The 20,472-nt window shown below is 45.6% G+C and overlaps 1 protein-coding gene across 2 annotated transcripts in view; it reads left to right on the top strand.

Moving 5' to 3' along the window:
- The first annotated feature begins 16,236 nt into the window (after positions 1–16,236).
- SFSWAP (splicing factor SWAP) overlaps positions 16,237–20,472 on the top strand; it is a 237,666-nt gene continuing 233,430 nt past the window's right edge. Inside the window, exon 1 of one of the 2 annotated variants that reach the window (XM_075322143.1) lies at positions 16,237–16,467. In XM_075322143.1, the coding sequence (XP_075178258.1) occupies positions 16,295–16,467 (173 nt within the window). In that variant the 5' untranslated portion in view covers positions 16,237–16,294. The remainder of the gene's footprint in view (positions 16,468–20,472) is intronic. The other variant, XM_075322151.1, reaches the window with a different exon arrangement.

The following is a 20,472-nucleotide window of genomic DNA, read 5'->3' as shown; positions in this document are numbered from 1 at the left end:
TTCCAATTTTTTATAGTAGCGTGTGTCCATCAGTTGTCTGTGTGCTTCCTTCATGTAGTCTGATTTGTTCATCATGACTATGGCACCCCCCTTGTCTGCAGGTTTAATGATGAATTCTTTGTTGGTTTTGAATGATTTTATTGCCCTTCTCTCATGGGCACTGATGTTGAATGGTTGCCTCCTGTGTGTGTGTCTAGGATAGTGGATTTTACCAAATGTCTGAAAGTGTCTATATAGTTATCCAAATGAGGGTTGCGTCCTGGTGGAGGTGTCCAATCTGACCTTTTCCTGGTTGTCAAGATCCATCTTCCTTCAGTCTGGGTGGATTCTGAAACATCTGCATCGTTAAAATATTCCCTCAGACGTAGTCTCCTGAAGTAATCTTCCATATCACTGCAGAGTTCAGTTTTGTCTAGAGTTTTAGTAGGACAAAATGAGAGTCCCCTAGAAAGCACAGCAAGTTCTACTTTGTTGGGTTTATAATCCGAGAGATTATAACACAGTTAGATGCTTTTGTGTCTTGAATGGAGTGGTTGTCCAAGTTGTCAGGTTTTGGCTTTGCTCTCATCCTCTTTGTATTAAGTCCAGAATTGAGGCGTAGTCTATGCAGTTTCTTTTCCTTGTTGTGGATCAGAAGGGTTCGTAGTCTATAATAGTATTGTTGTACTTTTTGCTCTGTGCTTTCTGGAAGTGTATTCCTTTGTGTTTCAAATTCCCTCTGGATTTTACTCTTGATGCTGTAGAAGACATGCAAAAGGTGGTTCCTTAGTCTCTCAAAAGTCCTGTGACAAAGGTTTTGTGCATAATGGGTATTGTAGGTATGTAGAATTGGGTTTGTAATCTAGAGTCCTTTGGCGATCAAATTCTCCTTTTTGCATTTGGATAAGAAAAATATGTCGCTGTCCAGTTGAGCGCGTTTCTTCAGAAGCGTCTTTAGTTCCATAAAGATGCAGTACATTCTAGTATCCTCCATTTTGATACAGGTAAAAAATATCTTTGTACCGTGTTAGGCAGTAGAGATAAAAAATTGTTTAAAAGAACTGAAGTCCTCAGTGGTTGATACCTTTTAATGGTTAACTGAAAAGATGGTAATAATAGCAAGCTTTCGAGACTACTCAGGCCTCTTCTTTAGGCTCAAAATATAACAAAATCTGAAGAGTCACGTATTTATACACAACAGGACATAGAATGGGGCAGTAAATAAAACAAGTTATGTGAAGCAGAACTATCACTATGGCAAGAGGACAAACTGTTGTGGCCATAAATATTGCTGCAGTTCAGTGTGAAAGTTTTATTGTCCTCCGATTGAGGTCTGGTCCAGGGTTGTGATGTCCCCAGAGGGTCTGAGGAGCACATCTCTTAATTGATGTAAAAAGACATGAATCCATGAGACACATTCATTCCTGCTCTGAATGTGTCAAAGGTCATCATAAGTTTGTACTCCCATAGTCTCCTATCTCTCTGGGACTTGAAGTTACCTTTCAATATCATCAATTTAATGTCCATGATGTTGTGCTCTGGGTTACAAAAACATTTGGCCACAGATAGATCTATCCTTTTTTCTCTAATAGTGTGGCGGTGAGAATTCATCCTTGTCCTGAGCTGTTGTCCTGTCTCCCCTACATACAGACCCCTAGTTGGACATTTGGTACATATAATTAAGTACACCACATTGGTTGTGATGCAGCTGAAGGTATCTGGGATCTTGTAGTCCTGATGTGATCTGGGAATCTTTATCTTGTCCGTTGTCAATATAAATGGACAGGTTTTACATTTTTTCTGGTTGCAGGGAAATGTTCCTGTTGGTGTTGGAGAGGACAGGGAGCTTCTGACAATGATGCGTCTTAGATTTGGGGGCTGTCTAAAACACAGAAGTGGGGGGGTCTGGAAAAATAGATTTTAACCAGGCATCTTTTTGCAGTAATGGTTGTAATTTCCGTGTAGCTCCTCTTAACACCTCCAGATGTGGATTGTAGGTGATTACAAGAGGGACCCGGTTGTTTTCTTCTTTAGTTTTATAATGTAGGAGATGGTTTCTTGATATTCTGGTGGCTCTTGTAATCTGGTTTTCAATTGTTCTTGGGTGGTAGCCTTGATTCATAAAGGTCTTTCTGAGGCCCTCAAGGTGATTGTCTCTATCTGTACTGTTGGAACATATTCGATTGTACCTGATAGCCTGGCTGTATACAATAGAGTTTTTTATATGTTTTGTATGAAAACTGTCTCATTTCAGGTATGTTGGACGGTCAATTGGCTTCTTGAACAGGGATGTCTCTATTTCATTGTTCCATAGTTTAATGATGGTGTCCAAAAAGTTGATTTCAGTGCAGGAGTAGTTTAGTGTTAGGTTGATGGTGGGATGAAACTGATTAAAGTGTTCATGGAAGGTCTTCAGCTGCTCCTCAGACTGTGTCCAGATGATTAAAATATCATCAATGTAACGGTAGTAGGCCAGAGGCCTGCTAGGACAAGAGGATAAAAAGTCACTCTCAAGCTTGGCCATGAAAAGATTTGCATATTGTGGTGCCATTTTGCTTCCCATTGCAGTCCCAGTCTCTTGTAGAAATATGTTATTGTCAAACGCAAAGTAATTATGGGTGAGGTAATGTCATACAATACAATGCAGTAAAAGAAAACGCACACATATACATTGCAATACCAGAAGTCACTGGATCAAAGTGGGCGCGGTAAGGCACAGGATACCTTATTACAGATGCAGGTTGTGGGGGATATTATGGAGATCAACAAAGTGTGGGGGAGACATTATGGAGCACTGCACGGTGTGAGGGATATTATCGAGCGTTGCAGGATGTGGGAGACATTATGAAGCGGTACAGGGTGTGGGGGAACATTTTGGAGCGATGCAGTGTGGGAGACTTATGGAGCAGTGCAGGCTGTGGAGGAGATTATGGTGTGGTGCAGGGTGTGGGGGAGACATTATAAAGTGGTGCAGGTTGTAGGGGAATATTATGGAGCAGTGCAGGATATGGGGGATATTATGGAGTGGTGCAGGGTGTGGGGGAGACATTATAGAGTGGTGCAGGGTGTGTGGAATATTATAGAGCGGTTCAGTGTGGAGATTGATATTACAGAAAGGGGCAGTTTGGGGGGAATATCTAGTGCAGGAAGCACAGTGAGGGTCAATTACTTATTTAGGGGTGTAGCATGGGAAATAGTTTTCTTTGTGGGGCAGGATAGTAATACATTTATTTTTAAGGGAATTATGGCTGGATGTGCTGCAGAAGACGGGAGAAAAAAGAAGTCCGCAGAAGAGACGAGCTGTGTAGTGGAAAGTCATCATGGCATCCGTACTATTACAAAAGTGTTGGGGACAAAAGAGATGGGAATGACTGCAGTCAGAGAAGATGTCATCAATAAGTTTTTGGGTGTAAATAATTTTGATAATGACTATATCTCAACAGTACTGTGGTTCTTGAATGGTCAGCAGTTTGTTTACTGATAACAATACCTCCCAGCTTCTCCTTACCATTTTTAAGGACATACTGGGAGTTGAAAATTCATGCGATACAAGTGTAGATGGGGCTGACCTAGAACTTCAATTGATCGCTGTACTAACCTTGGTGATGTATTTCTGTACTGACGGTGGTTCAGATTATGTTGCAATACATAATGTGCTTCATGTGAAAACTAAAAAATCCTCATAACTTAGTTGTGAATTTGTGAAAAGAAAGGATTCTTGTGCTTCCTCTGTAGATTGTAGATATACAATAATAATATCATGAGTATTGGTATCCCTATGTATCCTTATCATCTTGCTCTTGTGTATTACGGTACTTTATTTATATTTTTGTATCTAATTTTGGGCATGGTTGTGGGGGTTATGGTATTTAACCAGATATATGGTGGTATATTCCTGACTAATCTATGCACAACTGTAGACACCAATTCACAGTACTTAAATTCAGACAGATATGCAGTAGCCATGTGCAGGGTGACCACAGATGTGTTTTGTAATATAGCCATAAGATATATAGTTCATCTATACCGATATATCTGAGGTTTGACCGTTATGTGGTGACACGGAGTGGTGTCTGTTAGGTCTGAAGGGGAAGGCAGAACTTGTAATACCACTGTTATTAGGGGAAGAGATACTGGGATCACAGACTCATTACTCGCATAGTGGAATAACATAACACTACGGGAATACACAGGAAATCGTTCAGTGCGGTATACATTCTCTATATTTGAATTGAACTGTATGATAGTATTGGATTTATTTCTCCACATGCATGTGTATATATGGATATATTTACAGCAGGTAAAATAAATATTTAACATGTCCCCAATGTTCTTAGTTAATATTGTATATTTCTAAAGGTGCGAATAACATGAAATTCTCCCCAGATTCTCAGTAACACCCCATCCAATCAATAGAGGCAAAGAAATCAACCCACAGTTGTCCATAAATTTAATGATGTACCGGTAAACCATAATAATAAAAAATGACAAATGGAAAAAGTATTGAACAGATGTAGAAAAAGAGGTTCAAAAAGCCATGGAAAGCCATGACAAAAACTGAATCTATCAGTAATCATAAAGCAATCCTGTCCCTTATTGAAAAATAATATCAGCTGGTTCAGCTGATGGCCTAAAAAAATGTGTCTCATTACCAAGGTGCCACACAAGAAACATCTCATGATGGGTAAAATCAGTGAGCAGTCTCAAAACCTTTGCAACCTTATTGTTGCAAAACACACTGATGTCATTGGTTACAAAATTTCTAAACTACTGAAGGATCCAGTGAGCAATGTTGGGGCTATAATCCAGAATTGGAAAGAATATAATTTCACTATAAACTGGCCATGAACAGGTGCTCCCAGCAAGATTTCAGACAGAAGAGAAAAAAGAATTATCACAAGAGTTGTCCAAGAGCCAAGGAACACCTATGGACAGCTATAGAAAGAACTGGATTTAGCAGGTGTTTTAAAGGGAACCTGTCAGGTAAAAAAAGTGTTATAACCTACAAGCAGGAGCATGTGTGAGCTAGTAACCCCTTCCTACCCCTCCCTGTGTTGTAATATTGTGTAATATGAAAGTAATAAAATATGTTTTATTACTTACATGTTTCCTATGTAAATGAGCAGGTCTCTAGCCCCATGGGCGTCGCATCGCCCCGTAGGTGTTTGCATGCTTTTCATGGTATCACGCCCCTGTGGGCGTGATACCATGGATTTACATGAGCAACGTCACATCAGCTCCTTCAGAATCCCGCTCATGCATGCTTACCATTCTCGCCGCCTTCTCATCCTGGTGTTTGCTTGTCGGCTTCAGACGCGCACTGCGCATGCTCAGAAGACCCCTGCGGTTCCGGTCATGCGCAGAGCGCGTCTGAACCCGGCAAGTAAATACCAGAATGAGTAGGCGGAGAAAATGGTAAGCGCGCACGCTAGGGATCTGAAGACGCTGATGGTGACTTCGCAAATGTAAATCCCACAGGGGCGTGATACCATTTAAAGCATGCGATGTGACGCCCATGGAGCTAGAGACCTGCTCATTTACATAGGGAATATGTAAGTAATAAAACATATTTTTTTACTTTCATATTACACAATATTACAATACGGGGATGGGTAGGAAGGGGTTACTAGTGTGAAGCCCCTGGACTATCAGGTTGTCACAGGGTATTGCACAACCTATCCTCCCGTGCAGTATTCCACCTCCTTCTTGGTTTTTGGGTCCCTACTTAAGTGGTGTGGCCTCCAACAGAAAATCAAATCCTAGAGACACCCTGCACCACACCCACCTGACACACCTGTGGACGGCTTGAGTGGAATAGAGTCGCCCACCTGGGGGGTCAGGGAGGGGAGGTGAGGAGTGTAGTCAGTTGGTAGTTAGTGAGTAGTTGGTGAGGAGTGAGGAACCCCTCGAGCAGTGAGGAGCTCAGAGGAGGTTGGGAGTAGTGGCTCCCAAGAGAAGCTGTCCAGGTTGCAGACGATAGTCTGGACCTAGAGGAGTCAGACCCCCGGTCGCAGGGGATTGTGGCAAGGTGCTTGGACCTTTCGAGGAGGACAGCCAGCAGCCTAGCACTATCAGGAGCGGTGGAGCCTGCGGTCCCGGCAGTTACACAGGTTATGCCGATCACCTTACCTTATGTGCCCGGTGCTGCTTGGCTACCTCAGTATGATGGCCGACCCAATACCCTGCAGATATTCAACAAGAAAATATGTAACGTTCTTGATATGTACGCCATGACTGGCAAGCAGCGCACGGCAGTGGATCTCGGACAGCTGACCGACACCGCTGAGCAAAAAGTAGAAACTTGGACTGATGAGGACCGGGCCGAGGTGGCCACCATATTTGACAAGTTGCAAGTAGCCTTTGAGACCCGCACGGAGGTGGAATTAAGGATGCAGTTTTATAATTGCTGGCAGCGTCCACAGGACAGCATCAGAGACTACGCCTTGAGGCTACAAACCGCTTTGCGCACTCTGAGGCAGGTAGACTCTATCAACGAGCCCGAGAGTAACAAAATGCTGGTGGAGCAGTTCCTGCAGGGGTTGGGGTCAGCGGAGGACCATAAACAGCTGCGGCTGTGGGCCCTGGAGCATCCGGACCATCAAGGCTTTACAAACCCCGGGAGCTAGTGACTCTGTACCATCGCCCTGGCCAGCTGATACCTCTCACTTATTGGTGAAGCCTCCTCTACAAGCTCTACCCTGGGACTCCCAGTGACCTGTCATCCCAAGTTCAGCAGCTGAGCAAGGACTCTGCCAGGATCCTCGAGGCCATGCAGCTCCAGCCAAAGACCAAACCGGCGGAGAAGATTCAGCTCACTGACAGCCCTGAGGACGTCCACTGGATGCAGAGAAGGAGCAACAACTGGTATGGACAGCCCGTTTGTTACAGGTGCAACAAGACTGGCCATTACTCCCGTCAGTGTCTTTTAAATGAGCAACCCCTGAGGCCAAGGACCAATCTTCAGGAATAGATCCCCCAGGCCCAGCTAATTGGTGTGAGTGGTATGTCGGAGACCGCCCCATCATCTCCCTCACCGTAGACGGGATCCCGACGTTCTCACTACTGGACACCGGCTCACTCAACGACTATGCCCTATGTACTGTATAAGCGTTACTGGTCTGATGATGATCTCACCCTACCAGACTCTGGCTTCACTATTATCGCGGCCAATGGACTCCCAATGACCCAAGTGGGGTTTAAAGAGGTGACTCATATGGTGGGGCGAGTGGAGCTAGAGCATCAAGGACGTATTGTGGTGCAATAATGACCCCAGTGACTGTAACCCAAAAATGGTCCTAGGGACTAATGTTATTGAAAATTGTATGGGGGAAGTATTGCACCTATTGCAACAGCTGTCTGCCACGGCAGGAGTGGGCCGGCAGAGGGCTCTGCAACGTGAAATTCGGGCCCTCCTGCAGCGGCAACAGGTGAATCTGTCTGGTGGAGAAATTGGTGGTGTGCGAGTGATGGATGTGGCACGGACATGTTGAGGACATGTTGAGGAACATGAGGCAGGCAGGGGTTATCCGTGATAGTTGTAGCCCATGTAAACCATCTCGCCAACTACAGACTGGAATTCCAAGCACCAGATGCAGTACCGACAGATCCAGGAATATATTGGAGAGGAATCTGAACCGGAGCAGGGAAAAGCAAGAGCAGCACTTTAACAAACGGGCAAAGGCTACCCCCTTTGAACCAGGAGACGTGGTGCTGAAGAGAAAACGACTTCATAAATTGGACGACCAGTAGGAGAGGGCCCCCTATGTTATCCAACCCTTTGACTTGAGTAATCAGAAAACTTCCCTTGTCAGCAGGGATCAGGGGAAAACCACAGCCTCTGCTTCCAGGGACCACTTGAAGAAGCGTCCGGAGCCCGTGAAGATCGTGGAAGAAGTTCCCACTCCAGCTCCGGGCGTGGAAAGATGAAGAGAGGTGATCCACACCATTATGGGTGATTTCCCAGCTGATTGGCCTATGCAGAATGGAGCAGTGATTGTTCCCGTTAAAATGTTCCCACAACCTGTGGAAGATGCAGAACTAGAGAGGTCTATTAGCAATACACCGGCACATACACCCAGGGATGCATCTGCACTTATATCACGTCCCCGTAAGTCCTTACCTACTGTACCTGTCACTAGGAGTGAGGGATCCATAGATAATTCTACCCCACCGAGCCTAGGAGAGAATGTAGGATTGAGGAGGTCCACCCACCCTAACCTAGGTCAGCCACCGCTCAGCTATAGGGAGTGAGTGGTGCTTGTATGTTCCTGTATATAGCCATGCATGTATATAAGTAAATGCCAATTAACCGTGTACTTTACCTGATTTGTTTATATGAAAATAAGGAGTAGGTAGCGGATTCCGGCTACCCTTCTACAGTTCACTGATGTTAACCCCCTTGTTTTAAAGTTAAAAATAGACCATGGCTTCAGGATTGGCGAAGCCAAACAAAACTTTCGTGGGCCTTGTAAATAACCCCCATCTACTTTCTTGTTACCTCACCACCAGGACTGTAACGCCTCTGGAGAGGTTGGTTGGAGGAAGGGCCTGGGGTAGAGTCGGCCGAGGCCCAGTCATTAACAAAACCGGTGGCTAACCTCCAGGCCAAGGGTTCCCGGACGTTCAAGTAATGTGCCTCCCGTAAGGGATGAAAGTTTTTACATTGTTTTATATGTTTATTACCCCTTTTTCTGCTTTCAGTTGCTGCAAAAATAAACGTCAGTGGCTGGACAGCCCGTGGACGGGCTGTATTCAACCAAGGGGGAGTGTGACGCCCTGGCAAAACCAGGTAGTCACAAAAGTGTACATCCTCCTTGTTACCACCAGAAACCCACACTCAGGTACAACACACAGCCATTATAGCCTAGCCACCCCCTTGTGATAATAGGGACACACCAGTGGGCGGGATCAGGCGGATGAGAACGCCCACTTAGGGGTCCTGAGTAGAGTTGAGCGGACTGCCAATAATCCGGGGGGGAGAGAGAGAGAGAGAGAGAGGGAGGGAGAGAGAGAGGAGAGAGAGAAAGAAAAAGAGAGAGAGAGAGAAAAAGAGAGAGAGAGGGAGGGGAGAGAGAAAGAGAGAGAGAAAAAGAGAGAGAGAGAAAAAGAGAGAGAGAGAGAAAGAGAGAGAGAGAGAGAGAGAGGGGCCCTTGGACTACCCGACTAGGTGGCAGACAGTGAACAGGGCCAGTACCCGCCCATAATCTCGTGCCCGCGCTTCTCACTCTGCCTCCACCGTTATGCGTAAGCGCTGGCCATATGACCTCTGACCATATGACACGTCACCTCTTACCCATGTATCTCCTGCTCCAGGGAAAGATGGGTAAGAGGTGACGTGGGGTCATATGGCCAGCGCTTGCGCATAATGGTGGAGGCAGAGTTAGAAGCGCGGGCACGAGATTATGGGCGGGTACTTGCTGATGATAATCACAGCGCCGCCCATAATCTCATGCCTGCGCAATCACGTCACCAGCGGTCACACTGTGCACAATGCTCAGTCCCGCGAGAGTGGCACTGGGCATGTGCGAGACCTCGAAAGCACTGGACGGCGTCCTCAGGTATGGAAATGAGCGATGGGGTACAGCGTAAAACGGCAGGAGGGAGAATAACGGACGCAAGACAGCCCGCCCCCGTGACCATAACAAAAAAGATTTGCATACAAAAAGGTAAGACTTTATAAAGTCTTTATTTAGGTCTCAAAGGGGGCACAATAGCAACAGGAATCTTTCCAGAATGGAGCCGAGGAGCTGCAGAGGGGGAATCTTTTAGGTTTAGTGCGAAATTTCTGCTGACAGGTTCCCTTTAAGCTATGTTCACATAGGGCGGTTTTGCAGTTTTTTTCATAGTTTTTTTCGTTGGTTTAATGCAAATACATGCTAATAATAAGCTGCAGCTTTTGCTCAGATTTTGCTGCAGAAAAAAAAAACCTGTGTGAACATAGGCTAAGGTCATGTGCACACATTCAGTATTAGTGAGTTTTTACCTCAGTATGTGTAAGGCCTTGTACACGCGTTCAGTATTAGGGCTCATGCGCACGTAACTGCTAAATATTCTGCAGCGATTTGACATGAGCATGAGCTCTGTCCGAGTGTTGATCCGTGTGCAATGCAACTGCAATGTGATTCTGTAATTTTTCTCTAGATTGTAGTCCGTGTGCAATCCGTGCGTGATCCGTATGTGATCCGTTTTTATTCTCAGCAGCTATGTCATCTGCCATTCAGCTCTGCTACATGCTCGCTGACAGCAGACACAGACAGAGCCGTGCGATCAGAATGAACTCGGATGATCTTCACCCGACTTCATTGTCATCCCGCGGCTCTGTCTCTGTGTCGGGGCCTGATTTTCGGTCACCGGTAAAGGTCTCACCGGTGACCGAAAATCCCCTGAGTGACTGAAGTGATCTGCGCGATCAGCGTTGCCGTCACTGAGGTTACCCGCGGCCACAGCTGAAGTCCTCCATCTGAGATCTGTGGCCGCGGGTAACCTGAGTGATTTCATCGTGTGGCCGCTCTCTGTCAGCTTCCGATGTAGCAGAGCTGAAAGCGTCGTGGGACCTCTGTGGATTACGTCGGACCTGGAGGGGTATTTGGGGATTTTAATAAAGTGGTGAATGAGGGTTTGTTTATTTTTGTCATTTATTCCAAATAAAGGATTTTTGGGTGTATGTGTTTGTTTTCTTTAACTTATGTACAGGGTAATCATGGAAGGTATCGGGAGACGCCTGCCATGATTAACCTAGGACTTAGTAGCAGCTATGGGCTGCTGCCATTAACTCCTTATTACCTCGATTGCCACCGCACCAGGGCAATTCGGGATGAGCCGGGTACAGTCCGGGGACTGTCGCATCTAATGGATGCGGCAATTCTGGGCTGCTGCTGGCTGATATTTTTAGGGTGGGGGGCTGACCATAACGTGGGGCTCCCCATCCTGACAATACCAGCCTCCAGCCGCATGGCTTTACCTTGGCTGGTATGAATTGGGGGGGACCGCACGTCGTTTTTTTTAAATTATTTATTTATTTATTTTACTACACGATATAGACCCGCCCACCGGCAGCTGTGATTGGTTGCAGTGAGACAGCTGTCACTCAATGTGGGGGCGTCGCTGACTGCAACCAATTATAGGCGCCGGTGGGTGGGGAAAGCAGTGATAACGTGATGGAATAATGAGCGGCCGGCTTTTTCAAAAGAGGAAAAGCCGCCAGAGCTTTGTGACAGCTGTGCAGTGCCGTGCTGGTGATCAGTGAGTATGAGAGAAGGGGTGGGAGGGACCGACAGAGAGAGAATAGAGACAGAGAGAGAAAGATTGACCGACATCGACAGACCTCATTCATATACAGTGTTCTCTGCAACATGTGATAAATGTATTTAGAAAAATGCATGTCACTAGGATGGTGTGTGTGCCGTCCGTGTGATATCCGTTTTTTTTTCTCGCACCCATAGACTTGCATTGGAGTGACTCGCGCGAGAAACTCTAAAAATCGCAGTATGATGCGATTGTTTTCTCAGTCCGATTTGAGCTGAGAAAAAAATAGCAGATCGGAGCTGCCTCATTGCTTAACATTTGTCCGAGTGCAATGCGAGATTTTCTCACATTGCACTCGTGCGAGTTAATCGCAAGTGTGACGCCGGCCTAATGGATGCAGTTTTTTTGTTCAAAAAAAGCCGATTTCATGCGCTATGGCTGCTGCCCCCACCATAGATAGAGTGGGAGCTGCATCTATAGCGCACAAAGTAATTGACATGCTCATTTACTCAGATTTGCGTCAAAATTTTAGCACCCAAATCGCAGCGTTCATAAAAGCATCGTGCGCACGTGTCATGCACAATCTACAATAATTGTGCTGGGGACGCAGGACGCATGCATTTACGCTGCAGTGCTAAACGCAGCGTAAATGCATGTAATTACGCAACATGCTCACACAGCCTTAGGCCTCGTGTACACGTTTAGTGAGTTTTTACCTCAGTATCTGTAAGGCCTCGTGCACACGCTGAGAATTTGAGTATTTTACTTCAGTATTTGTTGAACTATGTTCACACAGGGAGTTTTTGCTCAGTTTTTTCATTATTTTTTTTTGGCCAATAGTCTTGTTTACAGATTAAAGTTGGACGTTGGACTGTTCAATACTCTGCCTTAGGCCTCTGCCACACTTGCGTGACAAAACGTAATGTTTTTGTCACGTACGTGTTAAAGGGGTGGTTTTGTCCTCGTGTGCCATGTTTATGGCACGTACGTGTTCTCCGTGTGTTATACGTAATAACACACGGAGAACGGAAAGCCCCGCCTACTTGCATCATCCGGCGCTGTCTGTAGTGCTGAATAACAGCGTCCGGCCAAAGCCACGCCCCGCTGATGCTGCTTCCGGCCCCCAGTGAAGAAAAAGCGTTGTTCAAATTCACTGGGGGACGGATGCAGGGGACAGCCGCGGCAGAGACTGCAGGTATGGTGGAGGTGAGTATGTGTTTTTATTATTTTTACACTGACACGTGTCTTTCTCCGGCGCGTGTCACACGGGCCCGCATCCATACTACATCCGTGTGGTACGGGTGCGGGCCGTGTGACACCGATGCTGCCAGAGCAACACGGACATGTCAGCGTTTTTAAAAAACGGACACACATACAAACGGACACACGTTCCGTTCCTGAATACTTACGTGTGTCCAAAACAATAACAATACATAGGACCACGTGGGCCCGTGTCTGCGGTACGTGAAAATCCGGAGGCACGTGAGTGTGGCAGAAGCCTTAGTGGTTTTGTTTTTTTAAACTGAAGGGTATATTTATTAGATTAGTGGATGTTTTTTTACGTTATAGTTTCGACAACTATTTTTTTAGAAATTATCTGTTTCAGATGTTTGTCACATGAACCATCACATGACCCATCACATGACCCATGTTTAGGGATGGGGGGACCCACAGGTCCTGAACAGCCCGAGGCCTTGGTTACCCTTAATCCGCCCCTGACCGTGTATCATCCGATCCTACACAAAAGACATTTAAAAGATGGTCCTGTCCGTGGGTCCGCAAAAAATACAGGAATTGACGAGGACAAACAGAACGGTCATGTGAATGAGCCCTAAAACTGAACCTGTCAAAAACTGAACTCCTCATGTTTCCTCCCTCTTCCAAACCCAATATGACCACTTCTGTGTGTGGCTCTACCATTGCGCCCCAGCAGCACACCCGCTGTCTTGGGGTTATATTTGACTCCGTTCTCTCCTTCACTCCCCATATTCGTTCACTCGCTTGTTCATGTCACTTCCACCTCAAAAACATCTCTAGAATTTGTCCTTTTCTTACCGTTGACTCTGCAAAAACTCTTACTGTCGCTCTCATTCATTCTCGCCTGGATTATTGTAACTCTTTACTAATTGGTCTTCCTGTTACTAAACTCTCCCCTCTCCAATCCATTCTGAATGCCGCAGCCAGGATCATTTCCCTCTGCAACCACTTCACTGATGCCTCTGCTCTGTGCCAGTCATTGCACTGGTTGCCTATCTGCTACAGAATCCAATATAAACGTATCTCACTCACAAAGCTCTCCACGGTTCCGCACCACCCTACATCACCTCCCTCATCTCTATCACTCCACCCGTGCCCTCCGTTCTGCTAATGACCTAAGACTAACATCCTCAATAATTCGAACCTCCCACTCCCGTCATCAAGATTCCTCACGAGCTGCGCCTATGCTCTGGAACACACTACCAAGAACAATCCAATTAATTCCCAACATCCACACCTTTAAGTGGGCACTAAAAACGCATTTCTTTAGACTAGCCTATCACCTCACCTCCCTCATCTAATCTAGTCCCAATTCTGCCCTTCATAAGATTTACTTCCAATTCTTGTCCCCTGTATCTTCTGTTTCCTTCATCTTCATGTACTTTTTTACACTCTGTACCTGTATAAATTCTGGCTGGTGATCGATAAACGCAGCTGGTTTGGAATCCCCTATTAAATCGATGGCTGGACCATATATCACAAGCTTTTCTCCCCCATTCACCTTTTGTGCCTCCCCTATTCCCTCACAGACTGTAAGCTTACGAGCAGGGCCCTCACGCCTCTTGGTATCTGCATTTTGTTATTCTGTAATCTCTCATATTGTCTGTACATGTCCCCTCTGAATTGTAAAGCGCTGCGGAATATGTTGGCACTATATAAGTAAAAATTATTATTATTAATTGGACTGCAGATGGCTGACTCCTGACTGTGTGCCATGTGCACACTGATAAGCTGGATGAGACTAATGGTCACATGACCCAAGTATGTAAATGGCATACATGTGGTCACTGCACGCCCAGGAACGGTAATGGTGTGCATGTACTGATTGCAGACGGCTGAATCCTGAGTGTGTGCCATGTGCACACTGAGAAGCTTGATCAGACTAGTCGGCACATGACCCAAGTATTTAAATGGCATACATACATGTGGTCATGTGACTGCTCAGTAACAGTGATAGACTGCATGTACTGACTGCAAACGGACGAATCCTGACTATGTGCTATGTACACACTGAGAAGCTGGATCATACTAGTGGGCATGTGACCCAAATATAAAAATTGCATACGTGTGATCACGTGACTGGCCTGGGACAGTGATTGTGCTCATGTTCTGACTGCAGACAGCCCAATTCTGACAGCGTGCCATGTGCACACTGAGAAACTGGATCAAACTAGTTGGCATGTGACTCAAGTATGTAAATGGAATACATGTTGTCACTGCATGCCCAAAGATGGTGATGGTGTGCACATACTGACTGCAGACAGACAAATCTTGACTGCATTCAATGTGCACACTGAGAAGCTGGATCAGACTAGTTGGCACATGACCCAAGTATTTAAATGGCATACAGTACATGTGGTCCCTGACCGCCCAGGGACAGTGATGGTGTGCACGTACTGACTGCAGTCGGCCTAATCCTGACTATGTGCCATGTGCACACTGAGAAGCTGGATCAGACTAGTCGGCACGTGACCCAAATATGTAGATGGCATACATGTGGTCATGTGACCGCTCAGGAACAGCGATAGTGAGTATGCACTGACTGTAGTCAGCCAAATCCTGACTATGTGCCATGTGCACACTGAAAAGCTAGATCAGACTAGTTGGCATGTAACCCAAGTATAAAAATGGCATATATGTGGTACCATAACTGCCCAGTGACAATGATGGTGCACATATACTGACTGCAGACAGCCCAATCCTGACAGCATGCCATGTACACACTGAGAAGCTGGATCAGATTAGTCGGCATGTGAACCAAGTATGTAAATGGCATACACGTGGTTACTGACTGCCCAGGGATGGTGACGGTGTTCACATACTGACTGCAGTACTGTGTGCCATATGCACACTGAGAAGCTGGATCAGACTAGTTGGCATATGACCCAAGTATGTAAATGACATACATTTGGTCACGTAACCACCCAGGAACGGTGATGGTGCGCACGTACTGACTGCAAATGACCAGATCCTGACTACGTGACATGTGCACACTAAGAAGCTGGATCAGACCAGTTGGCACGTGACCCTAGTATGTAAACAGCATACATGTGGTCAATGTACGCCCATGGTATGCACGTACTGACTGGAGGCAGCCGAATCCTCACTGTGCGCCATGTGCACACTGAGAAGCTGGATCAAACTAGTTGGCATGTGACCCAAGTATGTAAATATCATTCATGTGGTCACTGACCGCCCAGGGACGGTGATGGTGTGCACGTACTGACTGCAGCCTTTTCTTCTGAGACCAGACAACCAAAATACATCTGGAGTTATTTCTTTACAGGTAAAAAACGCAGCAAAAAAATCGTTTTCATAAACAAAAACCCTGTAGTTTGTGAAAATGTTCTGAAAATAATTGCCGGGTGAGAGCCGTTTTATTGAGAACAAGGCTACAGCTTTCCGCCTGAAATTAGGCTGGGAAACCTGTAAAGAGAAAAGCCACAACAGGAAATGTTAGATAGCCGCAGCCCGAACACGGCGAGCAGGGGAGTCACGTGATCCCCGTCACCTGGGACTGCCCCGCCCCCAGCACAGGCCGAGGACAGCGCAGTCAACTTTATTTACAGGAAAGCACTTTCGCACTGTAGAAAAAGAAAAAAGAAAGAAAAGGTGCTAAAGAGAAAGCTACAGTTTTAACCGAGTTAAGCTAAAACCAATACACGTACTGTATATTTAATATTTTAGCTAGAGTCCTTTTGTGAAAACTGTGGAATCTGCAGGAAGGAAGAGCCGGAAGTGCGTGTTTCCATTTTGAGCAGCGCACTGCGGTGACGGAGGCCTGGTTGCTGTCTGTAGGCCGTATCCGCTCGTCATGTTCTCCGGTACTGCACGGAAGAAGAGCAGTCGGAAGACAGGCCCGGCGGCGGAGCTCCTGGTGTTCGGCTATGCCTGCAAGCTGTTCCGGGACGATGAGAAAGCCTTGTACCACGAGCAGGGGCGGCAGCTCATCCCGTGGATGGGAGACTCTCGCATTCAGATTGATAGGTCGGTTGGTCTCTTATGATGTTTGATTAACCTTCACTAATCTGAATGGAAGTTATTTTCAGTGGCTGCTGTGACTCCTGCGCTGTAGACAGGCCTGCAGTGCTGTGCAGAGGCGGACAGACTGCCCTATATATACAGGAGGTGTATAACACAGGCCTGCAGTGCTGTGCAGAGGCGGACAGACTGCCCTATATATACAGGCGGTGTATAACACAGGCCTGCAGTGCTGTGCAGAGGCGGACAGACTGCCCTATATATACAGGCGGTGTATAACACAGGCCTGCAGTGCTGTGCAGAGGCGGACAGACTGCCCTATATATACAGGCGGTGTACAACACAGGCCTGCAGTGCTGTGCAGAGGCGGACAGACTGCCCTATATATATACAGGCGGTGTATAACACAGGCCTGCAGTGCTGTGCAGAGGCGGACAGACTGCCCTATATATACAGGCGGTGTATAACACAGGCCTGCAGTGCTGTGCAGAGGCGGACAGACTGCCCTATATATACAGGCGGTGTATAACACAGGCCTGCAATACTGTGCAGAGGCGGACAGACTGCCCTATATATACAGGAGGTGTACAACACAGGCCTGCAGTGCTGTGCAGAGGCGGACAGACTGCCCTATATATATACAGGAGGGTGTATAACACAGGCCTGCTGTGCAGGGGCTGACACTGTCCTGTATATACAGGCAGTTTATAACACAGGCCTGCAGTGCTATGTAGGGGCGGACAGACTGTCCTATATATACAGGAGGGTGTATAACACAGGCCAGTGCTGTGCAGAGACTGACAGACTGCCCTATATATATACAGGAGGGTGTATAACACAGGCCTGCTGTGCAGGGGCTGACACTGTCCTGTATATACAGGCAGTTTATAACACAGGCCTGCAGTGCTATGTAGGGGCGGACAGACTGCCCTATATATACAGGAGGGTGTATAACACAGGCCTGCTGTGCTGTGCAGAGGCGGACAGACTGCCCTATATATATATATATATATATATATATATATATATATATATATATATATATATATATATATATATATATATATATACATACATACAGGAGGGTGTATAACACAGGCCAGTGCTGTGCAGAGGCGGACAGACTGCCCTATATATACAGGAGGGTGTATAACACAGGCCAGTGCTGTGCAGAGACTGACAGACTGCCCTATATATATACAGGAGGGTGTATAACACAGGCCAGTGCTATGCAGGGGCTGACACTGTCCTGTATATACAGGCAGTTTATAACACAGGCCTGCAGTGCTATGCAGGGGCTGACAGGCTGTCCTGTATATACAGGAGGATGTATAACACAGGCCTGCAGTGCTATGCAGGGGCTGACAGACTGTCCTATATATACACAGGAGGTGTATAACACAGGCCAGTGCTGTGCAGAGGCTGAAAGACTGTCCTGTATATACAGGAGGGTGTATAACACAGGCCTGCAGTGCTGTGCAGAGGCGGACAGACTGCCCTATATATACAGGAGGTGTACAACACAGGCCTGCAGTGCAGGGGCTGACACTGTCCTGTATATACAGGCAGTTTATAACACAGGCCTGCAGTGCTATGCAGAGGCGGACAGACTGATATATATATATATATATATATATATATATATATATATATATATATATATATATATATATATATATATATATATATATATATATATATATACAGGAGGGTGTATAACACAGGCCAGTGCTGTGCAGGGGCTGACAGACTGTCCTGTATATACAGGCAGTTTATAACACAGGCCTGCAGTGCTATGCAGGGGTGGACAGACTGTCCTATGCACAGACAGTGAATACAGTGTGCAGCCCCTATACCATGATGCCTGATTAGTGTGGTCCTACTGTATTTTAGCCTTTGATTCTTTGGACCCCATAGCTTATTGATGTAGCATTACTAGCATAGCCCTCTATGGTGGTCCCCTGGGCCTGTATGCCAGCCATTATTGCACAGTGCGGTGGCCTCAATTGCCTAACTATCCCTGTGATTTATTACATGGTGGGTTGTTTCATTAAGTGACCTTTGTGACCCCAGAAATCACCTTGGCCTTGTATGTGTATGACAGCATTACGTATACTGCTTTCTGCTGCTACATTGTCTCTTCACAGTACTGCGGGCATCAGACGGGCTTAGATTATAGGGTTAAAGCGCCAGCCGTTTGTGCCCCCATACATGCTGTCCCTTTACTGGGGTATCATACGGATGCATTTATCCCCCTCCCGGTGACTGTCCCTGGGGCGGCTGCAGGCCTGTCTACTAGTGATTTGGGTGAAAAGCGGAGTTTGATATAGCAGGAGTCTTGCTGTGAAACGGTTAACGGACTGCCACGCAATGTCGGATGCTTTAACGTGGTTGGATATGTCTCTTAAGAGGCTCCGCTGACTGTGTCTGCACATTTCTAAAAGTAGACCTGAAGAAGGTATTTTGTCTTAATGATGTAAGGTACGTTCTGTGGTTATAGGCCTGCTGTCACATGGTAGAGAATACAGAACTACTGATAACCAGCACAAATGAAAGCTTAGATATAACTTAAAGTGTATATGATCTACCTGCGTATTGTCTGACAGTAGACACCTAGCAAACAGGTAAAATGCTATGCAGCAGTTAATACCCTGTTTACCTGAAAATAAGACCTATCTACACAAAAAAAAGCCCTAGCATGATTTTTCAGGGATTTGCAAGTACCAATATATACTTGAAATATTAGCCCAACTCCAAAAATAAGCCTTAGTTACTGTTCAGTAAAAAAAAAGTGTCCAGGTAGCCACCGGTATGCATGTAAATGGAATATGACTGGACAGATACAGTGGACCCTTCATCAAGGAAAGCAGACACCCCGAAAGAATGAAAATTAAATGACCTAGTGCCTGGCTCTCACACAGGTCGGGTAGTACCTCTGTTGTGGCTGCTTTCGGCCTGCACCAGTGAGAGCCAACCACTGCAGTGATATGGCAAGAGGCCTGGCAGTGTCACAGATCTGTGTGTGAGAGCCCATCCACCATCAGCACTTGCCAACTTTAATTATGTTAGGTCTAAGGGGGTCAGGGGAGTGTGACTCCTTTGGGGGTGTCTGCTTTCCTTGAGGAAGGGTCTAATGTAGCTGTCCTGCTGTATTGTATTTACTTTTTTTATTGAAAAAAAACAACAAAAATTCACCAAGCAAAGAAGTGTCAGAAAGACAAGAATATAGTGTGTGTGTATGTATGTGTGTGTGTATATATATATATATATATATATATATATATATATATATATATATATATATATATATATATATATATATATATATATATATATATATATATATATATATATATATATATATATATATACACACATATACACCCCGTATTTTTCGGACTATAAGACGCACCCTTGTTTTAGAGAAGGAAAAAATAGAAAAAAAAATAAAATTAAAGTAAAAGAATGTGGTCATGACACACTGTTATTTTACTGCTGATAGTGTTACTGAGGTAATAATATCCCCAAATCCTGTCCTCATATCCTCCATTCTGGGTACCTTACAGGTATATATGGCCCCCATCGTGGACTATGTATGTTCTCCATCATTATATGTGTGATCCTCCAATGTGGTGTGTGTGTATGTATGTATATATATATATATATATATATGTATGTGTTATAGTGTGTGTGTGTGTGTCTATGTGTATATAGTTATATAGTGTGTGTGTGTGTGTATATAGTTGTATAGTGTGTGTGTGTGTAAAGATATATATATATATATATGTATGTATGTATGTATGTATGTATGTATGTATGAATGATCCAAGCCCATCCAGGTGTACAGTTATGCCTATACTATATTAATTATTGCCTTACTTTTACAGATGTGCTGCTCACCATGCTTCAGTTTGGTCCTGGCATTGCAAAGTCTCCCATCTCAAGGACCTGCAGACCTGCAGTGATGTAATGGAGAGGCGGGCACTGTGCTGTTCTGTGCTGCTCTGGCCC

The sequence above is a fragment of the Anomaloglossus baeobatrachus genome, chromosome 1, assembly GCF_048569485.1.
Source record: "Anomaloglossus baeobatrachus isolate aAnoBae1 chromosome 1, aAnoBae1.hap1, whole genome shotgun sequence".
Taxonomy (NCBI): Eukaryota; Metazoa; Chordata; class Amphibia; order Anura; family Aromobatidae; genus Anomaloglossus; species Anomaloglossus baeobatrachus.
This window is presented reverse-complemented; position numbering and strand designations above follow the sequence as displayed.